Genomic DNA, 23,912 nt, shown 5'->3' on the forward strand with positions numbered 1-23,912 from the left:
AAGGAAGGAAGGAAGGAAGGAAGGAAGGAAGGAAGGAAGGAAGGAAGAAGAAAAGGAAGAGCACTACATAATGGTAAAGAGATCAATGCAACAAGAAGAGCTAACTATCCTAAATATATATGCACCCAATATAGAAGCACCCAGATTCATAAACCAAGTTCTTAGAGACCCACAAAGAGACTCAGACTCCCACACAAACTCCCTCCCAATAGTGGGAGACTTTAACACCCCACTATCAATATCAGACTGATCAACAAAAAAAAAATTAAGAAGGATATATAGGACTTGAACTACCTTTAGAGAAAGTGGACCTAATAGACATCTATAGAACTCTCTACCTCAAGTCAACAGAATATACATTCTTCTCAGTGCCACATAGCACTTATTCTAAAATTGACCGCATAATTGGAAGTTAAATGCTCCTCAGCAAATAGAAAAGAACAAAAATCATACCAAACGGTCTCTCACACGCCAATGCAATCAAATTAGAATTCAGGGTTAAGAAACTCACTCAAAACTGCGGAATTACATGGAAATTGAACAATGTGCTCCTGAATGACTACTGGGTAAATGACGAAATTAATAAAGAAATAAAGAAGTTCTTTGAACCAATGAAAATAAAGACACAATGTACCAGAATCTCTGGGACACAGCCAAAGCAATGTTAAAAGGGAAATTTATGACACTAAATGCCCACAGTACAAAGTGGGAAAGATCTAAAATTGACACACTAACATCACAATTAAAAAACTTAGAGAAGAAAGATCAAAGAAATTCAAAAGCTAGCAGAAGACAGGAAATAACTAAGATCAGAGCAGAACTAAAGGAGATAGAGACATGAAAATCCCTTCAAAAAAATTAATGAATACAGGAGCTAGTTTTTTGACAAGATTAACAAAAATAGATAGACCATTAGCCAGACTAATAAACAAGAGAGAAGAATCAAATAGACACAATAAAATATGATGAAGGGAATATCACCACCAATCCCACAGAAATACAAACCACCATCAGAGAACACTATAAACACCTCTACACAGATAAACTAGAAAGCCTACAAGAAATGAGTAAATTCCTGGACACATGTACCCTCCCAAGACTAAACCAGAAAGAAGTCAAATCCCTGAATAGACCAATAACAAGTTCTGAAATGGAGGCAGTAGTTCATAGCCTACCAAACAAAAAAAGCCCAGGAACATACAGATTCACAGCTGAATTCTACCAGAGGTACGAACAGGAGCTGGTACCACTCCTCCGGAAACTATACCAAACAATAGAAAATGAGGCACTCTTCCGTAACTCATTTTATGAGGCCAGTATCATCCTTACCAAAATCTGACTGAGACCAACAAAAAAAGAAAATTTCAGGCCAATATCCCTGATGAACATTGATGCAAAAATTCTCAATAAAATACTGCCAAACCGAATCCACCAGCACATCCAAAAGCTTATCCACCACGATCAAGTCGGTTTCATCCCTGGGATGCAAGGCTGGTTCAACATATGCAAATCAAAACGAGACAGAAAGTTAACAAGGATATCCAGGAATTGAACTCAACTCTGCACCAAGCGGACGTAATAGACATCTTCAGAACTCTCCACCCGAAATCAACAGAATATACATTCTTCTCAGCACATCGCACTTATTCCAAAATTGACCACATAATTGGAAGTAAAGCACTCTTCAGCAAATGTAAAAGAACAGAAATCACAACAAACTGTCTCTCAGACCTCAATGCAATCAAACTAGAACTCAGGACTAAGAAACTCAATCAAAACCGCTCAGCTACATGGAAACTGAATAACCTGCTCCTGAATGACTACTGGGTACATAACGAAATGAAGGCAGAAATAAAGATGTTCTTTGAAATCAATGAGAACAAAGATACAACATACCAGAATCTCTGGGACACATTTAAAGTAGTGTGTAGAGGGAAATTTATAGCACTAAATGCCCACAAGAGAAAGCAGTAAAGATCTAAAATTGACACCCTAACATCACAATTAAAAGAACTGGAGAAGCAAGAGTAAACACATTCAAAAGCTAGTAGAAGGCAAGAAATAACTAAGATCAGAGCAGAACTGAAGGAGACAGAGACACAAAAAACCCTCCAAAAAAATCAATGAATCCAGCAGCTGGTTTTTTGAAAAGATCAATAAAATTGATAGACCGCTAGCAAGACTAATAAAGAAGAAAAGAGAGAAGAATCAAATAGATGCAATAAAAAATGATAAAGGGGATATCACCATCGACCCTACAGAAATACAAACTGCCATCAGAGAATACTATAAACACCTCTACGCAAATAAACTAGAAAACCTAGAAGAAATGGATAATTTCCTGGACACTTACACTCTTCCAAGACTAAACCAGGAAGAAGCTGAATCCCTGAATAGACCAATAGCAGGCTCTGAAATTGAGGCAATAATTAATAGCCTACCAATCCAAAAAAGTCCAGGACCAGATGGATTCACAGCTGAATTCTACCAGAGGTACAAGGAGGAGTTGGTACCATTCCTTCTGAAACTATTCCAATCAATAGAAAAAGAGGGAATCCTCCCTAACTCATTTTATGAGGCCAACATCATCCTGATACCAAAGCCTGACAGAGATACAACAAAAAAAGAGAATTTAGACCAATATCCCTGATGAACATCGATGCAAAAATCCTCAATAAAATACTGGCAAACCGGATTCAGCAGCACATCAAAAAACTTATCCACCATGATCAAGTGGGCTTCATCCCCGGGATGCAAGGTTGATTCAACATATGCAAATCAATAAACGTAATGCAGCATACAAACAGAACCAAAGACAAAAACCACATGATTATCTCAATAGATGCAGAAAAGGCCTTCGACAAAATTCAACAGCCCTTCATGCTAAAAACTCTCAATAAATTCAGTATTGATGGGACGTATCTCAAAATAATAAGAGCTATTTATGACAAACCCACAGCAAATATCATATCGAATGGGCAAAAACTGGAAGCATTCCCTTTGAAAACTGGCACAAGACAGGGATGCCCTCTCTCACCACTCCTATTCAACATAGTGTTGGAAGTTCTGGCTAGGGCAATCAAGCAAGAGAAAGAAATAAAAGGTATTCAGTTAGGAAAAGTCGTCGTCAAATTGTCCCTGTTTGCAGATGACATGACTGTATATTTAGAAAACCCCATCGTCTCAGCCCAAAAACTCCTTAAGCTAATAAGCAACTTCAGCAAAGTCTCAGGATACAAAATTAATGTGCAAAAATCACAAGCATTCTTATACATCAGTAACAGACAAACAGAGAGCCAAATTATGAATGAACTCCCATTCACAATAGCCTCAAAGAGAACAAAATACCTAGGGATCCAACTTACAAGGGATGTGAAGGACCTCTTCAAGGAGAACTACAAACCACTGCTCAGTGAAATCAAAGAGGACACAAACAAATGGAAGAACATTCCACGCTCATGGATAGGAAGAATCAATATTCTGAAAATGACCATACTGCCCAAGGTAATTGATAGATTCAATGCCATCCTCATTAAGCTACCAATGACTTTCTTCACATAATTGGAAAAAATTGCTTTAAAGTTCATATGGAACCAAAAAGGACCCCACATTGCCAAGACAATCCTAAGCCAAAAGAACATAGCTGGAGGCATCACGCTACCTGACTTCAAACTATACTACAAGGCTACAGTAACCAAAACAGCATGGTACTGGTACCAAAACAGAGATATAGACCAATGGAACAGAATAGAGCCCTCAGAAATAATACTACACATCAACAGCCATCTGATCTTTGACAAACCTGACAAAAACAAGAAATGAGGAAAGGATTCCCTATTTAATAAATGGTGCTGGGAAAATTGGCTAGCCATAAGTAGAAAGCTGAAACTGGATCTTTTCCTTATTCCTTATACAAAAATTAATTCAAGATGGATTAGAGACTTAAATGTGAGACCTAAAACCATAAAAACTCTAGAAGAAAACCTAGGTAATACCATTCAGGACACAGGCATGGGCAAGGACTTCATGTCTAAAACACCAAAAGCAATGGCAACACAGGAACAGAAAACTAAACAGCACATGTTTTCACTCATAAGTGGGAGTTGAACAATGAAAACACATGGACACAGGGAGGGAACATCACACACCAGAGCCTGCTAGGGGGTGGGAAGCTAGGGGAGTGATATATTAGAAGAAATACCTAATGTAGATGAAGAGTTGATGGATGCAGCAAACCACCGTGGCACGTGTATACCTATGTAACAAACCTCCACGTGCACATGCAACCCAGAAATTAAAAGTATTGGAAAAAAACAATAAGTAACAAAAGAAAGCAGCAATACATTCTTAACTCTATCCACCATTAGGAATGGAGGCTGGTAGAAGATGCCAGATGCTCTCTCAGCAAAAATGGGAAGAGCTTCTAGTGTAGAAAAATGTTAACAGGAGGCAGGGCACTGTCAGAATGGGAATGTATTATATCATCCATCAGTTGAGTATGTTTCAGAAAGTTAGAGAGTATGCAAAAATAACTGAATGTAATCCTTGGTTTTCAAACTTAACCACAGCCCCTGAAGTTGTGGCAAATTGTATTCTGATACATAAACAATGTGTGATGATGATGAAGAAGAAGGAAGAAGGAAGAAGGAAGATGGAGAAGGAGGAGAAGTGAGGACCAAAATAGCAATAAAAATTGTATAGGAATTATATAACAAAATGATCAACCAAAGAAAAACCTAGTATTATTTCCTACATAATAGTAACACAAAAACCACAGTTAACTCAAGGCAATACTGATGGTGCATTGATAAAATTCCAAAGGAAAACTAGGTCTGCTTAGCTGAAAAATTAAAGTATTACATTAACAATTATTGCAGGAAATATCTGGTCATGAGCATTTGCAGATGGAGCCTTATAAGAAATCTAAGCAATCACCAAAAAAAGAAAATTTATTTCAACATTTACAAATACTAAATTTTAGTGTCCCTTAACTTATTCAACAGATTACTAACTAGTAAAAAGCTCTAACACACCAAAGTGAATCTATGTATCTGAACTTCATATAATCTTCTAGGAACCAAAGAATGAATGTGTATTTTGAAATTAGTGTGGAAGTTCATCAAAAGAAAATTCCTGGCTGAAAACTATGGAATAAACTTGGCTAAATTCACACCTTCCATTCTTTTGCTAACAATTCTCCCACATACTCATTTTTAAATGTGAAATGTCTTTGTCCTTTCCATTTTTCTGAAACTCTACTTTTCTCTAGGTTTAATTTAAGTCTTCCATATTCCATTCCTCATAAATGAGAATACCACTATCAACCCTACAGGATAGTTTTCAAGATTAAGTGAGTTAATGTTCAGAGACTGATTGAAACACATCTTCCCTCTTTTTTCCTAATTCTAATTCTTGTAAAATTACTATATCCGCAACACCAACAGCAAACATTGTTTTGCAAATGTTATAGGAACTTGATAAAACCCTACTGATAAACAGATTGGCACCCAATATAATTATGTATAAAGCTGAAAATCTGCCTCATTACATTAAGCAATGCATTATACAGTATGTAGAATACTTTGTAGGAAAATATTTGTTTCATAAATTAAGCAGAAAAACATTATTTCTACATCCTAGGCTAAGAATATTTCTGCATTTGTAAGCATCTGTAATGTTATCCTCAGTGGGACTAAAAGAGTCAAAGCTTCCCACCATTCATAGAATACTGCTTTTACCTTGTCCTCATTACAAAGTAACTGATATAACTGAAAATCCAAACTCATTATTTCTGCCCATGCTCAAGTCTAGACGGATCATGAGACAAATTTTCTGGAATAAATTCAACCACTGTCATAAATTCTGAAGCCAATAGTTTGACCATTACCAATTTTTCCTTTACCATAGTAAAGGAAAGAATATTACATAAAATTCATAGCACATAATTCATTATTTGTGAATTTTCCCAACTATTGACACTAAATATTTGTGTTTTCACTTATATATCCATAGAACAACTGAATTGTTACCTAGAAATATGGAAATATATAAGGAAGAGTTATAAAGGCATTTGGAACTTGTAATATTGTGATTTATGATAAGAAATACAAATGGTGTTCATCTCATTTCCTGGTACTCATCTGCTAAAACCTTTGTAGTCTCCAAAATGGTGTCTTTTTGTATGCTAATGAGATGGCTGGGGGGCGGTCCTGGATAGCCTCAGGATGGGGGCTTATTGCAAAGGGAACCAACTTTGCCATTACCTCTGGGAAGAGGTGAGGGGCAGGAGGTTGTATTGATCACTAGTGGCCAGTGATTTATCAATCCTGGCTATAGGAAAGAAGCCTCCATAAAAATCCAAAAGGACAGGATTCAATGAACCTCCAGGTTGCTGAACACACAGAGGTGCTAAGATGGTAGCCCACCCTGAAAGGGCATGGAAGATAAACATACCTTCCCACATACCTTGCCCTATGCATCTTTTCCTTCTAACTGTCCATCTGTATCCTTTGTAACATTCTTTATAATAAACCAATAGACATAAGTGTTTCCCAGAGTTCCGTGAGCCACTCTAGCAAACAACTGAACCACAGGAAGGGATCACGGGAAACTTCAATTTATAGCCAGTTAGTCAACAGCACAGGTTACCACCTGGAGCTTTCGACTGATGTCTGAAGTTGGGAGCAGTCGTGTGGTACTGGGATCTTACCCGGTGGGGTTTGCACTAATTCCAGTTAGTGTCAGAATTGGGTTAAACTGTAGGAAATCCTGTTGGTGTCTGCTGCAGAACTGCTTGGTGTGGTACAGGAAAGAAAAGAAAAGAAACAAAATAACAACCATAAAAAAAAACACACATTTTGGAGACCAAGTGTTCTGTGCTGACTATGTGTAGCAGGGGAAAATTCGTTGTTTTTTCGCTACTATATAGAAGTCTATAGATAAAATAACTAGTAAAAAATACATGGTACAAAATTAACAATTATAAGTCACAAACCCCACCTTCAATCACAATTTACTGGTCTATTATAGTTTTTATTTGTATCTATACCTATTTATACTTAGTATCTTTACAATGAGCCAGGCATCCTGAGAGTTTTATAAAATTACTTCACAAAATACTCAGGAACTCTATAATGTAGGCATAATCTCTTTTTCAAGAGTTGAGTAATTAAGGCTTAAAGAGGTAAAGTGATTTGCCCAAGGCCAAACAATTAGTATACATAGTAGAGAAGCCACAATTCAAACCTCTAATAATATTATAAGGACGACCTGTTTTAAACAATTCTGAAATAACAAAATTCAAATTTACAATTTTAATCATGAAGCTATTCATTTCAAAAAAATTTTATTTAGGAGGCCGGGCACGGTGGCTGAAGCCTGTAATCCCAGCACTTTGGGAGGCCGAGACGGGCGCATCACGAGGTCAGGAGATCGAGACCATCCTGGCTAATATGGTGAAACCCTGTCTCTACTAAAAAATACAAAAAAAAAACCTAGCCGGGCGAGGTGGCGGGCGCCTGTAGTCTCAGCTACTCAGGAGGCTGAGGCAGGAGAATGGCATAAACCCGGGAGGCGGAGCTTGCAGTGAGCTGAGATCCAGCCACTGCACTCCAGCCTGGGCGACAGAGCAAGACTCCGTCTCAAAAAAAAATAAAATTTTTTTTAGGTCACATTAAAGTACTCACCAAGGATTATCTTAAATTTTAAGAACCTCCATTTTCTTTAAAATAGAATGGAATTAACCAAATTTCTATTTACTTACATGTAACTCTTCAGGGATATCCATGTGAAAATTAGAATATACTGTAACTTCAGTGAAATAACATAACTGGAGACATTTAAAAGCTAAGAGAAAATAATCACCTAATACTCACCTAGTTAATTATATGCCAAAAGATCTGATAAGATTATTAATTTGATTTACATTTCAAAATACATTTATAGATTCAAATTAATACTACGTGTATATCACAAGACTTGAGAAAGGGCACGTGACTTCTTTAGTTGTTATATTTTGATTTACCACATAAGTGCAAATTATATATTAAAGATAGAACAAATTAATAACACTTGGTCAAGTTTGGTTTTCTGTTTTTTGGCAAAATGGTAAAGTACCTAAGCTGTTTGGCACAAACTTATGGTTTTATAGGACATAACTGACTGCTCAATGTAATTTTTATTTTCTTTTTCAGATACGAATGGATATTAATTTTCTATAACTCACATATTTTATCAAGGTTAGATCTTCCAATGAGTTCAGAGGAATATGCAATGCTTGAAAGCGAACAGCTAAATCCTATTTGTTGCACTCAGAAAAGGCGATTTATATCACAGATGAGTACTCTGCTCCCTTCTGGCTCACCCATAGATAGTATTTTTTTAAACTCTTCAAACATCAGGGTTAAAATACTTAAAAAGTTTTCCCCTTTGTTAATGCATGGTATGTTTCTCCATACTACTCCCCAAACCAACCACAGGCTATCAAAAGTACTTAAAAACAATTCTTACATTATCTTTTGACATCCATAGGTTATCTTTGTGACTCAGTTTATTTCCAGTTTGCATACAAACAAAATAGAATGAAGAAGCACCAGAGCCGTAGAATCTCATTCCTAATTTATGTGCCTTCACTTGTTTCCAAAAGACTAAGATTTACTCGCATGGATATTTATTGACACAAATTATCTAGTAATGAATCAGGGGGAAAAAACAAAACTTTGAGGTCTGTTCACTGGTTCAACTAAGAATGATGTAATGAAGAATAGTAACCATAACCATAAGCTATGTAAAAATAATTAGAATTATTTGTAAAATGATAAAGAAACAGAAGGCTGCATAATTATATCCATAGGATTTGAACCAAATAGATCAAAATAACTAACACCTGACCAAGAAACAAAGTTGTAGCTCTTACTTTAAGAGTTCAAAAGCCATCACCACACAGAGGGCACAATTATATATAAAATGAAGTTTCTGACCGGGTGCTGTGGCTCATGCCTATAATCCCAGCACTTTCGGAGGCCAAGGCAGGCGGATCACGAGGTCAGGAATTCAAAACCAGGCTGGCCAGTATGGTGAAACCCCATCTCTACTGAAAATACAAAAAGATTAGCTGGGCATAGTGGCACGCACCTGTAGTTCCAGCTAACCAGGAGGCTGAGGCAGAAGAATCATTTGAACCCAGGAGGCGGAGGTTGCAGTGAGCCAAGATCGCGCCACTGCACTCCAGCCTGGGTGACAGAGCGAGACTCCGTCTCAAAAAAAAAAAAAGAAGAAATTTATCTTATTCATGCATAAAATGGTGGTAAGTAGAACTTTCTTAAATACTGAAGTCACAAATTACATAATTTCCCTAAGACTCTATGCCTGACGTTCCTCATAAAATATACTTCAAATAATAAATCCGGCACAACCTTCATAATATTCCTATTCAAAATGTGTTCACTGACTGACCAAACTCTACCTATGTGAATATGCAATAATTAAATCCTCATTTCTTAGTCATTATTTTATGCCCATTTTGAACCCTTCAACTTTCTCAAGATTATTAAACAAATAAATTCAGTATTTTCTGTCACATCTCAAAGGATCTATTTCCAGAAACCTTAATCATATTTATACATCTTTCCTTGGTTCCTCTCCAAGTTGAGCACATCCGACTTCATTTTATGTTTGACTTTAAGTAGAACAGATCAGGAAAAGAAAGTTATTATGCTGACTCCTGTCCCTTAAATTACCTAGCCCATACAATCAGCCCACTATTAGAAACAAGAGCTCAAATCTTAGCTCTCAGAGGATACCTGAATCAGAATGTATAAGTTTATTAATATTTTCATTAATTAAATATGAGATGTAATAGAAAGAAAATGAGTTTCAGTGTCATCTTTTAAATGTGATCTAACCTCTCAAAGACTCAGTTTTCACATTTGTAAAAACAGGAATACCATCTATTTTATGAAGATATAAAAACAGAAATTAACACCTATTATAAAAAAGAAGTATCATAGGTCACAAATTCTCAAGTAATGTTTGTATTCCTGCATATCCAGCAGCCAGACCATGCTGGCTTATAGCAGGCATTCAACAAAATCAAACCCTGGGATATAGGTGCTTAATGTTACTTTTCATCCTTCATTTCAGGATTGGTTTTTCTAAAAAGAATAAAAAATACTTAACTTCATAAACATTTAGACTTTCATCTGTATTCTGTGTCAGTCTCCACATTCAATAAACAATTGACACTAATAAATTCACGTAAATACTATGCTATTCTAAATTTTACCTTTCCCTCGAACCAACTGTGATTTTTATTTCCAGTTTAGCCATTCTAGTGGGTATTTAGTGCCGTGTTGTGATTTTAATCTGCATATTCTTTCACCAGTCACTAATGAGGCTGAGGATTGGTTATCCTATTTTTAGAAATGCCTGTTCAAGACTCTAGATCATATATATGAGTTATTTACCTTCTGGATCTAAGCCTTTTATTAGTTACATATGTTGTAAATAACTTTTGTCACTTTGTGGCTAGTTTTTTTTCCACTCTCTTAAGGATGTTTTTATTGTTTTACTTTTCTATTATCCATCTGGAATTGATCCAGTGGGGTGGGGGTAAGTGATCCAATACTTTAACACACATTGAGAGTAATATAACTTAAGTATGTGACAGAATACTTATAACAATATTCAGCATTTGGTTCAAGGGCATTATAAAATAATTCATTTATATATCTAACTACAAAAAATAACAAACATTAATGGTAACATTATGGTTGCCAATTATTACTATTTACCACATGGCTAGCATACATTGGGCACCAGATTTAGCATTTCATGTATAGATTTCAATATTCTGAACAATCATATGAAGTTAGCATTTCTCAACTTCCCAAATGAGAAAACAAAGTCAGAAGAGTAAAGTAATATCTTACCCATGGAAGCATATCTAATAACAATAAAGCTGGAATTTAATCCCATTATGCCCATTTTCTTTCTTCTATACTTTACACTTTGGTAGTTCCTTATTAAGTAGTATTTTTCTTTACATTATTTTAAGATATGTTAATACTTCCAACATTTGAAAGTTTGAAACTGATCATGAATATCTGATATTATTTAATTACCTACATAGCCATGATCATATAAAACGATGTTCAAATATGAAGCCTCTGCCCTCAAGATGTTTATAACCTAACAGCTAGCACACATATGACAAACTAGGTAGGCAATTTTAAAATTCAAAAAAAGTAGCTGGATGGGCAGTTGAGGAGAAAAATGGATACATAAAAGGAAAGAAAAATATTCATATATTTACAAATCAAAGCTTGGCATTTTTATATTTATCACAATCTCAAAAGAATGGTGATTGATTTCTTTTTTTTCTTTGAGACGGAGTCTCACTCTGTCGCCCAGGCTGGAGTGCAATGGCTTGATCTCAGCTTACTGTAACCTCTGCCACCCTGGTTCAAGCGATTCTTCTGCCTCAGCCTCCCAAGTAGCTGGAATTACAGGTTCCTGCCACCGTGCCCAGCTAGTTTTTGTATTTTTAGTACAGAAGGGGTTTCACCATCTTGGCCACGCTGGTCTTCAACTCCTGACCTCGTGATCCACCTGCCTCGTCCTCCCAAAGTGCTGGGATTAGAGGCATGAGCCACCGCCCCCAGCCTTTTGTTTTTGTTTTTTTGAGACGGAGTCTCACTTTGTTGCCCAGGCTGGAGTGTAGTGGCACAATGTCAGCTCACTGCAACCTCTGCCGCCCTGGTTCAAACGATTCTCCTGCCTCAGCCTCCCAAGTAGCTGGAATTACAGAAAATTAAAGGTAATAGAAGTCTTAAATACCACTCAAAGAAAGATGTTCAGAAGAACATAAAGGCAACATAAAGATAGAAATTTTTTTTCCTCTCCACATCTATATGCCTTGCTGCAGAACGTTAAACATTATTAAAAACAAACTCAGGGTAAGATACCTCTTCAGGCAAAAAGAAAATCTGTGCAACACATTCCCCCTCCTCAATCCCCACTCAAAAGTAATCAGATAAACAGAGAGCACTGCTGCTAACAAGCTCTCACAGAATTCAGTGATAGCTAAAGGGAGAGTACTCGAAGTAGTGAGTTTTCAGTTTTAGAATTTGAACCCTTTGTCAGTCTTCAAGGTTGCTGACCTTAAAGCCAGGGTGTAAGACCCACCTGTTCATCCAGTACTTTAAAAGGCAGAGTAGAGGGAGGTTTGCTAAATTTGCTCCAAGATGAGCTGAGATTGAAACTTCTTTCATCATTAAAAGTGTGCTCCTCAGCCGGGCACAGTGTAATCCCAGCACTTTGGGAGGCCAAGGCAGGCAGGTGGCTTGAGCTCAGGAGTTCAAGACCAGCCTGGGCAACATGATGAAACCCCACTGATACCAAAATTACAAAAAATAGCCAGGTGTGGTGGCACCCACCTGTAGTCCCAGCTACTAGGGAGGATGAGGTAGGAGAATCGCTTGAGCCCAGGGGGCAGAGATTGCAGCGAGTCCAGATTGTGTCACTGCACTCTAGCCTGGTCAACAGAGCAAGACTCCATCTCAAAAAAAAAAAAATGAAAAATAAAGTATGCTCCTGCCTCAGCACACTGGCTCACACCTGTAATCCTAGAACTTTGGAAGGCTGAGGCATTCCAAGATCGCTTGAGACCAGGAGTTCAAGACCAACCTGGCCAACATAACTAGACCCTGCCTCCTCTACAAAAAAAAGAAAAAAGAAAAATTTTCTTAAAAATTAGCCCAGAGTGGTGGTGTGAGCCTATAAACCCGGTTACTTGGAAGGCTGCAATAGGAAGATGGCTTGAGGCAAGAAGTAGGCTAGAGTGAGCTAGGATTTCACCACTGCACTCCAGCTTGAAGTGACAGAACAAGATCCTGTCTCTAAAAATAAATTCAAAATAAATAAATAATTTTAAAAGTATGCTGCTAAAGCAACTTTGCCACAATGGATATATTTCCTAATCTCCTCAAGGAAATAAATTGCAGAGTATTTTGTTCATATCATGTTCAGGTTAGCAGATTTATTAATCAGTGCTCTCCAAAAACTTTTACATCTGGCCATTCCAATTCATTTCGTTTTTAAATAAATAGAACATTATGAAACACAGAAAGACTACCAGCAACTATTCTCTCTAGTTGAAAAAAGGATGTAGATCTGATGTTGTCTCTCTTTAGGCCAAAGAAAAGCACTTGACTACCTAAGAGGTCTACCCAGGTTATATAAATTTCTAAATGTACTATAGGTAAAAATTAAAAGATAAGAATACAGAAGAGGAGGAATACATAATCTGTAATTCTCATTGGTAATGGAATGTAAAAATGTGATAGAGTGATGGAAATTTAGATATATCTATAAAAAAATTTTTTTTTTACTTTGGCTGTACAGTGTATTAAATTCTTCTTTACCCAAATGTGAATCTCCCGATGGCAAAGCAAAATGCTCTGAAGTTAAGAAAAATGGGAATAATTTATTCAAAAAAATTTTTTGAATAATTACACAGTACAATATTTAGTCCCCACAAGAACACATAAAGTTAGGTCACAGAACACATTATGTCCTTAAGGAAGCTCATCTAAAATGAGACCGGCATGGAAAATAGCCAATTGCAATAAAAGGCAGGAGCTACAATATATAATAAAAGTACATATAAAATGTTAGGGGAAGCATCAGAATATGTAATTAAATTCCACACAAAAGACAGTTCACGAAAATCACACTTGATTGATGTCATAAATTATAAGTAAAGTTTTCATAAGCAGTTAAGTATATTCCAAACAGAGTAAACACCATAAAGTCACAGAAACTTGAAAGTACTTCAGGATCTTCATTCTATTAAATGTGAGCCTAATATGTAAGATACAGTCATTCATTCAAAAATATTTAATGAAGGTCCACAGTGAACATTCATTAAATAGGTACTAGAGACAAACCTCGTTCTAGGTACACAGAATTTATATTCTAGTGGTAAAGATAAACATTAAACAGTGTACCCATAAGACACTTTCTGATAGTGATATATGTTATAAAGGGTTAAAAACCATAACATAGGCCAGGCATGGTAGCTCACGTCTGTAATCCTAACACTTTTGGAGGCCAAGGCAGGAGGATCACTTGAGCTCAGGAGTGTGAGACCAGCCTGGGCAACATAATGAGACCCTGTCTCTATATTAAAATTTTAAAAAGCATAACACAATGTGGACGGGAGCAGGAGAAAGATACTTTAGATAGAATAGTCAAAAGGTCAGTGTGAATTGAGCATAAGGAGCAAGGCAGAGTAGGGAAAGTATTCTCTTAACAGCATCTTTTGTCTCTAACTAGAAAATGCTGTTTCTTACCTTAGGCCTTCTTTACTGCTCTTTTCTCTACCTGTATTTTTGCATGGCTAACTCTGTTTTACCATTGACTTCTTAGTACAAATGTCCCTTTCTCAGAGGTGAGAAAGTAGATAGTGTTCTGAATTTTATTCTAAGTGTACTGGGAAGACATAGGAAGACAGTAAGCAAGGAAGTGATGAGCTGATTTTTTTAATATTGTTTATTTACCATCATTCATTTATTAGGAAACCACCCAAAGGCTTATACACTAGATTATAGGGTACGCAGATGAACAGAGAGACCAGGTGGAATGTTACTGCAATAGTACAGTAAAGAAATGATGGCAACTATTCCAGGATGATAGAGGGGGAGAGAAGTGGGTAAATTCAAGATAAATTTTAAAAGTAGAGCCAACTTAGTACCAAAGTATCTAGATTTTCAAGTTCTATAGTTAGCAACTGGAAAAAAAAAAGTTGCAAAAGACTTAAGATGAGTTCCTGTATATTCTACTTAGACTGTAAGCCAGATCTTATTTTAATATTATATTACATATACTATAAAAGGAAGAGAACTAGAAAACAGGAGCAGCTGCTACACATTTGCTAAAGTGGAAGCAACAATGAAATTAGAGTAAATATGACTTTATCCATTGGGGTCAACAGAAAGAAACAGTCCTTTGCCTCTTAAAATTAGAGTATTATCTCTAATTTAAAATATACTTTGGTAATGTTTTGAGGCATTCATTCTTGCATACTCATCATGCTCAATTTACAATAGGGGATACATTCCTGAAGTTTGTAGCTACATTGTGTCATCTGAATACAGGACTTCATTCCTGAAAATAACTGAGTTTACTCAGTAAACTCAGTAAAACCAGTAAACTCCCACCACTTCAATATTGCATGTCATTAACACTGACTTTGAAATGCAGGCATACAATGATAAAAGCCAAACAAAAATTCTGCAACCTCCATCATCTTGAATTTTAAAACTATGTATAAAAATGAATTTTATGTATTAAAAAATATGTAAAGATTTAAGGAATAAATTAGTATAGCCATCTGTGTTATCAACTCGTTATTATCAATAAAAACTAGCCTCAATTATTGAGAGCGTACTTACTATAAGCCAAGTACTATACTGTGCACTTTGTTCACATTATTTCCCAACAAATTTATGAGATCGGTATTATCATCACCATTTTATAGATGGGAAAAAAAGGCTTATTAGAAAGGCAAAGTAATCTGCTCATGTCAAGCAGCTGGCTAAATGGGTTGTTGAGAGTTGAACTCAGGTCTGTTTGGATTCAAAGTCCAAATCCATAACCATGACTTTGTAGTGCTGCCACAACTTTTTTAAAACCAGTTTTTAATTCATGTAGAGTAGCTGTACATATTTTGTGATACTTTTATTTTAATACCTGTGTACATATATGCAATAATAAAAAGAGCAATTGAGACATCCATCAACTCAAGCATTTATCTTTTCTAACCATATATTTTATACTACTCTACTGAGACTATTTTAAAAGATAATTATGAATTTGAATGTTACATATTTAGAGTGGCTACATCTCAAACATCTAAATGTTAAACACATGTTAAAATTAATATGCCAAAGTATATATTTTCTAAACAAACAAACAAAAAACCTGTCAAAGTATACAAAAACATCATTGGCTTATAAAATCTTTCCCTTGAATGCTAAAATAAACAAAATATAACAATACAATATAAAATAAATTTTTTTAAACCCAAATTAATCTATTCATCAGTCTAGAAACTAAAAAATGGCTTTCAGATTTTTTAAAAATATATATGTGAAGAAAACTGTTTAGAAGAAAACATTACTTGATACGTTTGCTTCCCCATTTCATATCTGCAGATGGTAACTACTCTCCAAACAATATTTATAAATGTTTTTCTACGCTACAAGCTTAAAAATGCAAGTAGAGTAAGAAAGTCATACAAACCCAATTCACATACAAAAAACTTGTGTTGTATACTTTGAAAATTATTTGTTTCACTTTCCTCATACTGCGCCCATCCATATTTCCAGACATCTAAAACTAGATCAGACACTGTTCTTAAACATCTGAACATTTCGGTTTACTATAGAAATGCTGTAAAATTATAAAGCATAATCCTTGAAAAAATTTCTTTCAAACAAGCAATTAAAATAAGGCTTACCATTTTGATGCCTGTGGAAAACGTCACTGGTTTTACAGGTTTTGGTTTCTCAAGTTGCATTTCTAATTGGGTAGATCTATCTTTATGCTGAGCCAAAAGCAGAGCAACAGGGAGATCAGAACTCTCCTGTAAGAATAGTTCAAGTTCAATAAGAAATGTAAAAAGGGAAAACTAAAAACAACAAGACTTTTATTTTAAATTATGTCCTTTCCATAAGCATTTCATGTCAAACTAAATATTCACATTACCGAGGACACTTTACAAAAAATATTAACATTCCATAATAAGAAAAGGCTGTTGTAGACTCGTAAATCAAAATAACCTGCAAACAAGTATTTTTATAAAATCCACATTAAAAGTTCCTATTTCAACTAGCAAACCAACCACATTTATTAAAACGAAAAAAATAAGCTAATCACAGAAAGCGTAGTACAAAGTACTATAACTTAGATCAGATGTTTATCTAAGACGCATTCTTTTTACCAGCAAATTTAGACCAGTTTGAAATTGTTTCCCATTAGATTTCACCTGAGACCGTTTGGAAATGATCCTTGTTCTATTTTGCACAATGAAACTATTGTAAGTACAACCAAAAGCATATTTATTTTCTCCTTTTCTAACTTAATTTTAAAATTTAAGTGTATGTTTTTTAACTTAAGTAACAAAATGACAGTTAAACATTTTAATATCTCATATTAATTCTAAGCACACTGACACATTTTAATACCATAAGCAAATTACTTATTTTTATACATAGACTGTTACTTATTCTGTTTAACAAGAAGTCCTCTTACAACTTTAAAGTGCTGTGGAACTAAGGTCTAAACTAAATGATATCCAGACATTTTCCTTTCTGAGTTTTCAGTTAAATAAGAACCCAAAAACATATGCAGAAGGAGGTACCAGGAGGAAAAGATCTCTCTCTCTGTCTTTCCTACACACACATACAAACACACACACACAGAAAGAGACTGAGAATTTTCTGTATCTATAAACAAAGATGAAGGTACAAACACATTTTTATCTCCTATACCAGGATTATGTGCTAAAGCATATTGTTCAAAGAGGCTATAGATGTTAAAATAGTGACTACACAGAATTTGATCCTGAAGAAACTATTATTAACATTTCACAGCATAAAGTAAACATACAGATTTTAATTTTCTTTCCAAATCTAGCAGCTTAACAATTTTTTAGGCACAAATGTGGTTAATTAATATACTTAAAGGAATTGGTTTAAGGTTACAGTATAGAAATAACTCAAGCAACTGAATTCAATAGAATTGTCTTAGAATAAAGTTGCACACCAAGATTTTATGATAGAAGTGTTTTGCAAGAGCAGTGTTACAAAGATTAAAACTTTTAATAGTAAATGGAAGAATACAAATTTTATTTATTTATAAGATATAACCTTATTAAGGGGCAAAATCATTAAGACCTGGCTTTAACAATAATGAAGGAAAAGTGATGAAATATAGTCTGAGGAGAATATACTAGAATACCTTTTATATTCTACACAAAGTATTAGTAATGCATGAGTAACTGTATTGCTAAGATTCCTTGCAGCTATTCTAGATTTACATTAAGAATTTTATAATAAAATATAAAATTAAAGAACATTTTTAATGGGCTGTGGCCAAAAAAAAATCTTTTAAAAGCTATTCTATCTTTTCACATGTAGAAACTAACAAAAGAAAAATTTCCTTAGCTAAAAAGTTAAAAGTATTGCTTTTCAATTTATACTCGAAATTAATTCAAGTGCTCTTCCTTAACTGGTATTTCCTTTAAAAAGCAAAAATTCTTACATAAAAGCAATGTATTAACTTCAAAAAAAAAGTTGCTAGTCAAGACTTTGGCTTGTTTTAATCCTGGTTTCACATTCACATAAAAGGAATTGAATGTTAAAGTGTCTTGGTAAACAGCTGAAATCTAATAAAAACAAACATTCTAAGGATCTAAAACAGTTTTGATACTGAAGCAAAGAATTTAGTTCCAACCTACTTTATTCTATTTTAGCACTCAAATTTTGAAGCCTGGAAGCATTACTAAGTGTTAAACTAGAATTAAGTAGGAGTTCCAACAACAAAAAATATTAATGGAGTAAAATAAACTATGTGAAACATGCATGCTCTGGGGAATACCTAACATGCAGATTTAGCCTTTCAAGTTATTTCATTCTTTGCATCACATTTTACCTTAAAAGGTTCCCTCACCTATATTAATTGCCTGAAGGCATACTGTTTAATATTTAAAGAAATTTTAATAAGAACTGCCTGTAATACTCATTAAAAGCTTTATAATGACCATTTTTAAAAGATTATTTTAACTGACTTTCAGCAAGCCATCTGGCAAACAATATTTCTAATAAAAATCACCTACTGCGTCTGACAACAATATTAGCCCATACAAAATTTAAGACATAAACTGAAGCGAATTTTCAAACAGGAATATAAAAAGATTTAATAAGTCAGGATCTGTTTAAAAATCTTTTTCCAAACTGTTTTTTAAAATTGAATTTACAGTTAGGATTAAATAAATGGACCTTTTAGCCAACATTACTGCAAATGCTAAGCCATAAACATTAAGACCATAACATTAAAATCCCGTCACATACAGTATAATATAATGCGAATACTTTTTAAAAGGTTAAAAAGTGACTTTTGGCACAAAGACCAGAACCAAAAACAGGAGGAAAACAATTCTAATAAGTAGTACTTGTGTAAATTAGGTCCAGAGATTAATTTTAAGAATTAAGCTTCTAGACATATTTACAAATGCTATTGTTTTTTAAACAAAATCTCACACATGAACATATACAGAAAAAGAAATACATTATTTTACTTAGTTAATAAGGATTCAAGAGGATAAAAATAAATTTAATGAATTCATTAGTCATAAAAATTTAAAGTATTTTAACATTTACAACAAAAATTTTATAAAGACTGAAAAATAAACGTAACAAAATCTTTAAAAATAAGTTTAAAAATGAAAACCAGAAATTCAAACTGCAGTGGTATTCTAAACCAATCTGTTGTAATTAATTGCACTAATGAATACAGTAAATTACTAAGAATTATTTAACCACCATGTTATATGATCTAAACAGTGAGGAAAGTATGTGCAGTAATGACTTGCAGGTGAGGAAAACAGGAAGTGGGAGAAAGAACTCACAAAAATCAATATTAACTCCAGATTACACACAATGTACAACAATGGTAGTTTCACATCTTGCTTCATGCCTCACTGAATCAAAGGAGAGTTTCATGCCAATAGCAGCTCAGTGAGGCAGCAAAACAGTACTTTAAAGACTAAAAGAATATGCGTCTGGGCGCGGTGGCTCATGCCAGTAATCCCAGCACTTTGGGAGGCCAAGGCAGGTGCATCACAAGGTCAGTAGTTCATGACCAGCCTGGCCAAGATGGTGAAACCCTGTCTCTGCCAAAAATACAAAAAAGTTAGCTGGGCATGGTGGCAGGCACCTGCAATCCCAGCAACTCAGGAGGCTAAAGCAGAGAATTGCTTGAACCCAGGAGGTGGAGGTTGCAGCGAGCCAAGATCATACCACTGCCCTCCAGCTAGGGCACAGAGCAAGACTCCGTCTCAAAAAAAAAAAAAAAAGGAAAAAGAATATGCAAGAATAATTGTTATGCAAAGCTGGCTAACCTCAAAATAAAATCTAAAAACCTTTTTTATTAGATGGAACATAAAATGTTAAAAGTATATTTTCTATCAAAGTTCTATATTTGAGATTAATTCAATTAATTATATAGAAGAGAAGCATTACTCAAAAAAGAGCCTGTAACTCTTTGTATAAAATGATAAGGGGAAGAATCTTTCAATAAAACAATTATAATTAGTAATTATATACTAATAATTAGTAACATCAATTTACTAATTCATTTTTTAAAGTTTTCAATTTCTCACCAAACAGCTACAAAAATATAAAACACAACATGTCATTTCACTGTTAAAGCCATACCTGCCACTTAATAGCTTCAAGAAAGAACTAATGAAAGTTGCTACAGAAAGCATCATTACTCTATTTAATATTCTGCTGTCCTCATTTTTAGAGTCAAATTCACATTCCACTCATAGAAAATGGAGTTTTATGACAGCATTTTCTATCTAAGCCTCATTAATGTCCTTACCCTTATTTTTCCTATAGTTTCACACCTCCTCACAATTTAAGTAATCTCGCTTTCTTTTTTTTTTTTACTGTTGGTTAACTGACTTATATGCTTTTTTGGCAAAAGCACAGTAGAAAAACACACATATACATATTTTCCCCAATTATAGGATAATAGCATTATCAACTAGACAAGAAAGTATATTAACACTGCACACACACACACACACACACAAACACAAAAGCCTCAGGGAAATAAATTATATGAACATAAAGGGAAAGAGAAGAATGCAAAAAGACTTTCCTGGAGAGGAAGATTTTCTAGTTTGTGAAGTCATCAATATCATACAGGGTTATAAATATCAAGTAATATAGTAACAAATCCATCAAACACTTCATAAACCTTAGTTATTATTACTGTCATTATCTAACAAGGTTGACTAACCTAGGAAGCTAATTTCTGGAAAACAAAAATTTGCAAAAACACTGCTATTTCTTTCAAGTGAAAATACACTATTTTTTCATGCAAAAATATAAAATATACTGTCACAAAGTAAACAGAGTCAATATAAACTTCAGCATGGAGCCAAAACGAACTCATTATTAGAAAAATAGCATTAATCAGAAGAAAAGTGCTTCAGAAACAATGTATTTTAGTCAGTTAGCTTAAAGCCATATAAACAATCAATTAAGAATATATTGGCTCATCTCAGTTACAATGTCACTCTCTCATCTGAAAATAAAATGGATATTAAATAAAAAGCTTTTTAAAAATATTTAAGTAATGGCTCACGCCTGTAATCCCAGCACTTTGGGAGGCTGAGGCAGGCGGATCACGAGGTCAGGAGATTGAGACTATCCTGGCAAACACGGTGAAACTCTGACTCTACTAAAAATACAAAAAAAAAAAAAATTAGCCGGGCGTGGTGGCGGGCACCTGTTGTCCCAGCTTCTCGGGAGACTGAGGCAGGTGAATGGCGGGAACCCGGGAGGCGGAGCTTGCAGTGAGCCGAGATTGCGCCACTGCACTCCAGCCTGGGAGACAGAGCAAGACTCCGTCTCAAAAAAAAAAAAAGAAAAAGAAAAATATATAAGTAAAATATACTAGAACCTCATTTTAACATCGTTCTTTGAGTTACACAAAGTAAGTAGTGGCATGTCCACAAACAATATCTAGGAAATCACTTTAAATCCTTCATAGTTGGCAAGATATAAATAAATAGGCATAAGGTTAAGACAAATTACAATATGAAAATGAAAGTCATTTTCATAATTCTTATCACTAAACTGATATTGGGATAGTGACTGAGTATCCTAAATGAATTTATATTTTGCCAAATTCTAGAACAACATAGTTTTCCCTAGTACATACTGTGTGGACTAAAGATGGCCATCACACTCCCATTAGGAGGTGAGATCTATATCCATTCCCTTTGAAACTGAGTGGGCTCTTTTGCTAATATGGTGGAATCAATGCTGCATCAGTTTCCTAGCCCAAGCACTAAAATGTTAGCATCTTCTACTTCCTTATTCTTGAAATATTCTCTCTTGTAACCCTGAGCCAACATGTGAGAAGTACAATCAAAATGTTACAGAAATTGATGCAATTTCTGATGTAGTCAGCCCCTTCACTAGATTCACGGTAAGGACTCCCCTCTACTAGACCCACTGCACCCAACCCCATGTAGGAGGGAGCACGTGGGTGAGTCAGTGCAGATCTAGCTGGCTGCTCCAAGCACCAACACAGGAACAAATTTTGCGTGGGGCCCACAGTCAGACCAGGCACAAGCAAGCAAGTGCAGGACCCAGCCATCTGCTCCAGGCACAGACACAGAAGCAAACTCCATGTGGGGCCCACAGCCAGACCAGGCATGTTGCCTCAAGGGGAACGTGGCAGTGCCCAGGTGAGGGTGCCCACAACCCAAAAGCCCCAGGGGAGGTGTTATAGTGCTCCTTTAGTTCCGCCCTCAGATGGCAATGTGTTAGCAGCTCAGTTGGCTTCTGGCCTTGTCACCTGGGGCAGCTGCTCTCCACCAGCAAAGACAAAGTGCCAGTGTGGCTGCCTTTCTGGGTACTGACACTCAGTGGGTCCCAAGCTCTTGTCTGGCATCCAAGAAGAATGAGGTCACAGGGATGGTTAAAGATGGTGAAGGCAATAATTTTATTAAGTGACGAAAACAGCTCTTAGCAGAGAGGGGAGCTGGAGAGGGCAGAGGAAGGGTAGGTCGTCTTCCCCAAAGTCAGGTTGTCTCTTCCTCTAGTTACTGAGTCTGGGGTCTTTATAGGCACAGGATGAGGAGTATGTGCTGAATTAGCTTATGAGTATGCAAAAAGGCTGAAGTGAAGACACTACCCAAAGGTGTGCATGACAGTGTAGAAAACCAATTAGGAAAGGGTAGGCATATATAAAATAGGTGAAGAGTGGGGATCAATCAGAGGAAAGCACACCAAAGAGGAGGACAAGTTCTCAATCTGGTCCAAGGATTTAACTTGTAGCTTAGCTTTCAGATTTTAAACTGTCTTCGACATGGAGGTGGGGTTTCTCCGGGTACCCATCCCTATCTGCCTAGGCATTTGGCTGCCTCCTGTCGCTATCAAAACCACATGGAGAGGTGTCCTGAGAATACATTAAGGAAGCAGAGAAGCCCAAAAGAACCACTTAAATTCCTAGCCCTCGGAATTGTGAACATAAAAATATATTGTTCAGTGTGGGTGGGGGGCAACCTCTTATTCAGCAATAAATACACTGATATCACTACATAACCAACAAAACTAAAGGTGAACCAGATTACAAACACTGGAAATGCCCTTTAAATGCCATCATTCAGCCTACTAGGAAAGGTAAATCCTGAAGAATGTTTTTTACAATCACAATTAGCATTAATACATACCAGCTCATCTAAAAAAGCCTGCTTATTCTTCCTTTTTAGAATCTGCTGCAGTTGTTCTTCTTTTTGTATAAATAATCTTCTTTGTTCATTTTCCTGTCGTTCCACTTCTAAAGCTTCTTCCAGTTCTTCCTGTTCTCGAGTCTAAAACAAAAATTTATATATGGCATGGAATAAATTTGGGAGTCAAGAGCAATCATATACCACACTCTAATACTTTCTTTATTGGAAGCATAAAACACACTAGTCACTTATTATTTAATAATGTAGCAATTCCATATTGAGGGAAATAGAATTTACTTTATTTCACGTAGACATGTTACTATTAAACAGAATAACTATTCTGTTATACCATGCTAGTAGATTTTGCTATACTAAG

General features: G+C 35.4%; 1 protein-coding gene across 3 annotated transcripts in view; it reads right to left on the reverse strand.

The window, feature by feature from the left end:
- The window catches only part of MNAT1 (MNAT1 component of CDK activating kinase), a 265,418-nt gene that overhangs the window by 159,550 nt on the left and 81,956 nt on the right, over positions 1-23,912 (reverse strand). For 2 of the 3 annotated variants that reach the window (XM_023231801.1, XM_023231791.1), the window contains 2 exons: positions 23,537-23,677; positions 16,520-16,645 (listed from right to left, as the gene is read on the reverse strand). In XM_023231801.1, the coding sequence (XP_023087569.1) occupies positions 16,520-16,645; positions 23,537-23,677 (267 nt within the window). The remainder of the gene's footprint in view (positions 1-16,519; positions 16,646-23,536; positions 23,678-23,912) is intronic. The other variant, XM_031935758.1, reaches the window with a different exon arrangement.

The sequence above is a fragment of the Piliocolobus tephrosceles genome, chromosome 6 (assembly GCF_002776525.5).
Source record: "Piliocolobus tephrosceles isolate RC106 chromosome 6, ASM277652v3, whole genome shotgun sequence".
Taxonomy (NCBI): Eukaryota; Metazoa; Chordata; class Mammalia; order Primates; family Cercopithecidae; genus Piliocolobus; species Piliocolobus tephrosceles.